The 7,207-nt window shown below is 35.0% G+C and overlaps 2 protein-coding genes across 2 annotated transcripts; one reads left to right on the top strand and one right to left on the bottom strand.

The window, feature by feature from the left end:
* Positions 1–124: 124 nt before the first annotated feature.
* On the bottom strand, positions 125–3,226 carry LOC116848171 (elongation factor 1-gamma). Its single transcript, XM_032824000.1, has 8 exons — positions 3,215–3,226; positions 2,938–3,087; positions 2,521–2,584; positions 2,211–2,353; positions 1,617–1,919; positions 1,208–1,531; positions 967–1,119; positions 125–867 (listed from the first exon to the last, which is right to left on the bottom strand). Exons 1-8 carry the CDS (start codon positions 3,224–3,226, stop codon positions 712–714), a joined length of 1,305 nt encoding a protein of 434 aa, XP_032679891.1. The 3' UTR covers positions 125–711.
* A 2,292-nt stretch (positions 3,227–5,518) lies between these two features.
* Positions 5,519–6,939, top strand: LOC116848148 (26S proteasome non-ATPase regulatory subunit 8). The gene is made up of 3 exons (XM_032823951.1): positions 5,519–5,738; positions 5,967–6,039; positions 6,262–6,939. Exons 1-3 carry the CDS (start codon positions 5,616–5,618, stop codon positions 6,879–6,881), a joined length of 816 nt encoding a protein of 271 aa, XP_032679842.1. The 5' UTR covers positions 5,519–5,615; the 3' UTR covers positions 6,882–6,939.
* The last annotated feature ends 268 nt before the right edge of the window (positions 6,940–7,207 follow it).

The raw sequence follows: 7,207 nt of genomic DNA, 5'->3' as shown, positions 1-7,207 counted from the left end.
TCAAAGAAATTATTCGTACACGCTTTTAAAACGTCAAGAATGTGATATATGTACGTATTGTACATCTGATAATCTTAAATTAATGAAAAAATCTGAGACGGATGCACAGTGTTACACATATAAATAATAATCGTAACAAATTTACACATATATTCCTGGTAAAATAATTACATTTTCATAAGCTTAACATAGAGCTCAAAGCATAAGTCTTTGTTCTCTTTCTCCACGTGCACGTGTATATGATACATTTGTTCCAAGATTCTGTAGTATCGTTCTACATACACACATTTTTGTAAAATAATCTAGTAATAACTCAAACTAAGTGACCAAACATACTGATGATTTAAATAAAAAATTAAGTGTGTGTGTTTGTGTACACGCGTGTATGGAATATCAAAATAAATATGCGATATCCTAATGATAAAAATTCGCGAACTCTAGATATTTCTTCACAATAGGAGACTTTACGATACTTTCATATACTTTTGAAGAAATTTTTCGACGTTTGGAAACTAGACGATGCATATTACATGACAGAGATCGAGAAAAAGGAACATACTTAGGCGAAAGATCCCGGATGCTGCTTTATCCTATCAAATACAGGATTTTTGAAGGACGTGTACAAACTCTCTTGCGATATATTTTATCATTTTTTTTAGGTTTATTTCATGCGAATAGAATTTTTCGTTTATTTGATGCACGTATCAAGATTTACTTGAAAACTTTTCCTTGGTTAAACTTGCGTCCATCTTTGTCCGTGCCAGTCCAGCTGAAATATTGCTTAACCAAATCCTTGGTTTCTTCCTTCGATGGATCCAGTTTTGTCCAACTGTACGATTCATAATCTACTTGCCAATCTGGACTCAGCTTTAAAGAAAAAAAAGAAGCGTGTACGTATGTAGATGTATATGTGTATGAGTGTATATATGTGTATACACATAAAACTGTATTTGTATCAAGACATACTGTAAAAACAAGATCCTGTCCACGCCAGATCCAAATACCACTGATGGTGTTGTCATTATCATCTCCGAATATACAAGCACTAGCAAATGCACCTTTTCTCATAGTATCTAATCGTTGATACATACCACTAATTAAATTACAAGACATGAAAACCTGCATAAATAAAGTATAAACGTTAATATAAAACATTATTCAACAACAGATTTCGAAAAACATCATTAAAATAAACGTGCCTACATACTTTAGTCAATTCATTGTTGTATTTGTATTCACCAAGCCAAATACTATAATTTTCTGGATCAAACTTCTGCCAGAAGTATGGAATAGACTTAGATTCATCCTCGTTTGAATAAAAACGTTTAAAATCATCGAGGTCAAAGGAGCTTTTAGGCATCGAAGCGAAGGGATTTTTCTTTTTCGGTTCAGCAGCCAAAGCCTCATCTGTTGCATCAACATCCTCATCTGCAACTGGAGCCTTGTCTGAAGTCTTAGATTCCTTCTTCGACTCTTTAGGTTCTTTTGGTTCCTTCTTGGACTCTTTCTCTTTCTTCTCTTTCTTTGAAACCTTCATGAACAATAAAAGCAAGTTTATGACACTTTCGAAATACCTCTCTTCCATTTATATAATTTCATATTTTTCAAATACTAACTTTTCCCTGGGTTTCCGCAAATTTCTTAGGATCATATTCGAGAGTCTTGTCCGCCAATTTAAAGGCACCAATGACAGCAATGGATTCAGGTTGGTAAATAACCGTTTGGAACCACCGATTTACATTCTGATAGGGCTTACGTAGCTCTGGCTCAAGAACATACTGATACAAGTGTAACAACGTCATAGCTACACAAATATCTGCCAGAGTCAACCGCTCGCCCACTAAGTAAGTTCGTGTAAGCAAATGCGAATTTAAGACAGTGAGCACTTTATTTATATCCTCCTTAGCATGCTCGACAGTCTAAAAATAATTTAAAAAATATATTAATATTAACTGTATCAGTTTTGTAATGATAACATAATCATACAAAGATAAATTTTATATGTTATAAATGTATGCAATATTGTAATTGCATATACTGTATATATGCACATGTAAACATAATATGCTCAGTTTTAATTTACCTCCTTGAGTTACAAAAGATAGCTATGAAATACGCTAAGTTTGCCTTTGAAGGAGGATATATTTAACTATACATATGTTAAATTAAACAAGAAGTACAAGCGATATATAAAGAATTTGCAGTAATACCTGCTTATGATACGGCATTATTCCAAGTAAAGGAAACACCCAAGCACAACTAGCAGGGAGAATTTCAGAATCAGCAAAATCAAGCCATTGGATAACCAATGCGCGTTCGATGTCAGTTTTTCCTCTTAGTTGTTCATTGGCCACTGTAAATATAAAATATATATATATTTTTTTTACTTATATGTTCCATTAATGTAATTTCTATTAATAAATTATGTGTTTTTTATTTTCTCTTTAACAAATATAATCTATTAATATAATGTCTAAATAAACAAAGATGTTTATTACAATTCAAAAGATGAAATCTTACCATAGAAAGCAATTGCATTGCTCTCTGTAATACAGTTGCCATCACATGTTTCGAATGCTGGCACCTAAAAATTTTGCACAATGCAGTTTAACTGCTATATCAGTAGTCTATTGCATTACTATTATGCACAATAGTTAGAACAATACTTTATAATAACTTATTACAAATGAAACAAAAGTATTTTTTAGCTAAACTTTATGCATTTTTTCCTTTCAATTTTCCTTTTTTCTTTTATGCCAAAGTACACACTGATTTTGAGTACAAAAAGATTAACACGTTGCAACTTAAAAGAACAGATGTGCATCATACTTTCCTTTATCACGTGCGACAAGAAGAATGTCAGCTGTTTCACTATAAATGGTAAAACATTTATGAAGAGCACAAAACTGAACAATAGTTGATGGGGACGAAGCTTACCTTGCCCAACGGGAACTTCTTCAAGAACGCCTCGCTCTTGTTAGTCTCGCCGAACACAAAGTCCTCAGCGACTTTGATCCGGGCGCCAGAGAACTGGGCCGCTATCAGAGCCTTGTAGGCTCTGAAGTTTTCCGGGTATGTGTAGAGGGTCTGAAAAAAATGAAAGGTACCACGGTTGATACGTTAATCGGGCTTCATTTTTGTGCAATCTGGCAACAATATCGCCGTGCCATCACGTCGATGCCGAAAGGTGAAAATCCGCGTGAAAGTCACTTACTCCAGACGCCATTGTATCCAGTCACGCGAAGAGGAAGCGAAAGGCCGGTAAAGATCGCTCTGCTTGAATGCGAGAAACAGCACGAAGTGAGCCGCCTGTGAAACTAATGGTCTGTTCTTTATAGTTGCACTGCTAAACTGATGCAATAGGTTAAAGTGAGACAAGTATATTTTTTCTCACTCTAACTTATTGCACCAGTTTAGCAGGTGCAAAGAACAGACCTTAAGGGCGGACTCAGATTACGTGCGATATCCTATGAGAGATGACATCTTCCCAATAGAAGAACTTATTAATTTGGAGCAATCTAACTTGAAATTCCGTGTTAGACACTAAAACAATTGAGGATTTTTCGATTAAAAATAAGGAAATGTCAAACTCTGACCGGAAAACTTTACGATTACACTTACTTATTTGTTATGCAAATAAGTTTATGGAGGATTGACATTGGGTGCGTTCAGCAAACTCAACAGTTGAGCAATTCGTCAATGGCCGCGTTCAGTAGAACAAGTGATCAGTAAGCGCTCAGTGAGCTCTTGCATCTGATTGGAGTATAGTTGGAGATCTAAAAGAATATGCCAAATCATATACAAGAGCTCCCTGAGCGCTTACTGATCACTTGTTCTACTGAACGCGGCCAATGTAATTGATTTAGATTTAGGTATTTAACAGAAGTAAGAACCAATAATCGCTGATTGCTCACTGAGCGCTTTTTCCGCTGAACGTGCCCAATGTCGCTAGCTAAAAACTCTAGCAAAGGAACTATATTATTGGATTATTAACGTATCATTAACGTATTAATCGTATTATTAACGTTGATGTTGAACGTAATGAATTCTCCATTATAAGGCTGGTATTACATGTGTCGTACGACAAGCTTTTCGGATACGTTTTACGTTGGCGAATAGAATATTTCTAGGTTCTTTTTTCGTCAACCAATGAACGTATCCGAAAAGCTTGTCGTACGATGGGAGCGTCCCGATTGACCACGGTACGATTGGACACAACCAACCGATGCAAAGAATTATCTAGTAAATTACCAGGTCGAACCAATCATTACAATCTGTGTCCAATCGTACCGTGGTCAATCGAGTCCTATCCTCGTACGACACATGTAATATCAGCCTAAAGGCTGATTTATGGTGGTCGTAATCCGTTAACTTATGCCGGAACTATAAAAAATTGACCAATCATAGTCGAATTATAGAAGAATAATCGACTGTAATTGGTCAATTTTTTACGGTTCCGGCATAAGTTAACGGATTCAATGGTGTGGTTTACATCGTGTACTTGATACGCGTACTAAATAGTAACTTTCTATTAGATAATCTTAATATCGACGATATATAAAAACAACGGTATATTAAGTTGGTATAATACTCATCAACAAAACGTATTGTATTGATTGAATGCGTCGCCGTTGATATGCATTGTCGATATTAAGATTATCTAATAGAAAATTACTATTTAGTACACGTATCAAGTACACGATATAAACCAAGCCAATGACGTAATACATAGACCAAGCATTCCTATACTTCTGCTGTGAAGCAGCGAGTGAAGCCGGAAGTTGGCAGTTTAAAAGAGTGAGAAAGTTGATTTGCCCCTAGTGCTTTCTCATTCTATCGTATAGAAAGAACATGGCCGCTGTCAAGCTGTCAAGTGCTATATATAATGCAGTGCAGAATTAAAAGAATAAAACCGTATATTTTACTTATCTCGATATAAAATTGATATTTATAATATTTTACGCTGTGTATAAATAATCACAGCAATTGCTCTTATCCTGTTCTCATTCTACTGTCACATGAAAAAAGTTAGGTTAGGTTGTATGACGGGATACAGTTCTTGGATAAGGTTTAGTGCTGTAAGTGCTTCAGAGCGACGAATGGATCAATCACATTGCTTTATTTAACGTTATTTAAAGTATTTGCTTTATTTAAAGTATTTGCAGTGTTAAATGAACCCTCCTTCTTAAAGGCCATCACACACAAAATTCCGTAAGAACTTAAATCGTAAGCGTAAGGAAATCGACCAATCCCAATCGAGTATTCGGCTCTTCGTAATAATGGAGGGGTTACGAAGAGCCGAGTGCTCGATTGGGATTGGTCGATTTCTTTACTCTTACGTTTTAAGTTCTTACGGAATTTTGTGTGTGATGGCCTTGACAGTCAATAATATAGAGTGAGAAAGCACTCTATATTAAAGGCAAATCGACTTTCTCACTCTGTTTTAAACTGCCAACTTCTTCACTTTGCTTCACTTTGCGGACAGAATGCTTGGTGTATATACATACGTCATTGAGCGGCCATCATAAACCGGTTTTAATTCTCCATTATCCGTCCGCAATCGATATTAGCAGAATCGAACTATTCGTGATGCATCTGTATTATTCGATTATTCCATGGTAGAAGAAAAAATGGCGGCTCTCAAGGATGTTGTCTCTTTATATCAAAACTTAAAACGAGAATGGACAAAAACCCCGTGTAATTTGAGAAAATGTGGCGAATTGCTCAATCAACTAAAGGTAATTTAAGCATTTTATTTATAGCGTGAAAAGAAGTAATCATTGATAAAATATCTTGGTTATAACCTCATCGTGTTTATGGGGTGTCAAAATGGATTGTCATTGCTTCTCACGAAACTTCATAATGATTATTGCCGTTGACACCTTTGCTTTTAGATATGTCTATGTGTGTAAGCTTAATGATTAAACATATAATGTTCATAATTAAATCACAATTATCTTGTGCAGATTGGCCTCACTCATCTGATGTTCCTTCCGACGTCAAACAGCACTGCTAGTCAAAATGAATTGCTTATTGCCAGTATGTATCTCTTATTTTAATATTAATAATATTAATATTATATAATAATGTACTCTAAGAAATATAATCTTTATAATTAAAATAGATCAGTATCAAAAACAGAATGATAGAGAAGATATGGAATTTTATAGATTCCTCTATATCCATTATTTGATTTCCTCAAACTTTAACAATGTTTTGAAGTATAATTATGATCTTAATTGAAACTTGCTTGAATTACAGGAGACATATTAGAGATTGGAGCACAATGGAGCATTGCAACTGAAGATATACCTTCTTTCGAACGGTACATGGCGCAACTGAAATGTTATTATTTCGATTATAAGTCTGGATTATTGGAATCAGCATACAAGTATCAGCTTCTCGGTTTGAATCTTCTGTTTCTGTTATCTCAAAACCGAGTTGCTGAGTTTCACACAGAGCTGGAGTTGTTGCCATCAGATCAAATACAGTCAAACGTCTACATAAGGCATCCTCTAAGCTTGGAGCAGTATTTGATGGAGGGTTCATACAACAAGATCTTTTTGGCCAAGGGTAATGTGCCCGCTGCGTCCTACAATTTCTTCATAGATATTTTACTGAATACCGTGCGCGATGAGATCGGCGCGTGTATGGAGAGTGCGTACGACAAAATTTCCATTCAGGACGCCGTACGGATGTTGAATTTGAGCACGGAAAAGGAAATTAGAGCCTTCGCTTCTAAAAAGAACTGGAATCTATCGAAGGACGGCTATTTCTACTTCAGTACAACCAGTGAGAAGAAGTCTGAAGAGCCTATACCGAGCTCCGAACTGGCAGCCCTCGCGATAGACTATGCCCGAGAATTAGAGATGATTGTGTAATACATTTGCGCGTTTTTTCTGTATTTTACATTTAAATAAACATTGTATCGCTCTTGTACAGTGTGTGCTAATCTAGCCTTTCTTTTTTGTAATATATATTTAAAATGTGTATATCAAATTGTTTTGAGCTTTCTTTAAATATATCTGTATAAATAATTGTAGATTTTTGTAATTGGACAATTCTAAGTGAACATGTTTCACTTGTCAATAATACATATGTATTAACTATATATAGTAATGATTCATCACTCACTCACTCACACATTATATATATATATATATATATATATATATATATATATATATATATATATATATATATATAT

The sequence above is a fragment of the Odontomachus brunneus genome, unplaced genomic scaffold, assembly GCF_010583005.1.
Source record: "Odontomachus brunneus isolate Ranch 3 - 2012 unplaced genomic scaffold, Obru_v1 Obru_scaffold_090, whole genome shotgun sequence".
Classification (NCBI taxonomy): domain Eukaryota; kingdom Metazoa; phylum Arthropoda; class Insecta; order Hymenoptera; family Formicidae; genus Odontomachus; species Odontomachus brunneus.
Note: the sequence above shows the minus strand (reverse complement) of the source record. Positions and strands in the feature narration are given on the sequence as shown.

Bases quoted from the DNA above. Each gene is read 5' to 3' on its own strand.
- LOC116848171 (XM_032824000.1), bottom strand. The intron at 1,920-2,210 runs GTATTACTGCAA...AATTATTTTTAG, and splicing joins TAATGCCGTATCATAAGCAG to ACTGTCGAGCATGCTAAGGA. The intron at 1,532-1,616 runs GTTAGTATTTGA...TTGTTCATGAAG, and splicing joins TTGCGGAAACCCAGGGAAAA to GTTTCAAAGAAAGAGAAGAA.
- LOC116848148 (XM_032823951.1), top strand. From the start codon at position 5,616: ATGGTAGAAGAAAAAATGGCGGCTCTCAAGGATGTTGTCTCTTTATAT. The intron at 5,739-5,966 runs GTAATTTAAGCA...TATCTTGTGCAG, and splicing joins AATTGCTCAATCAACTAAAG to ATTGGCCTCACTCATCTGAT. The intron at 6,040-6,261 runs GTATGTATCTCT...CTTGAATTACAG, and splicing joins AAATGAATTGCTTATTGCCA to GAGACATATTAGAGATTGGA.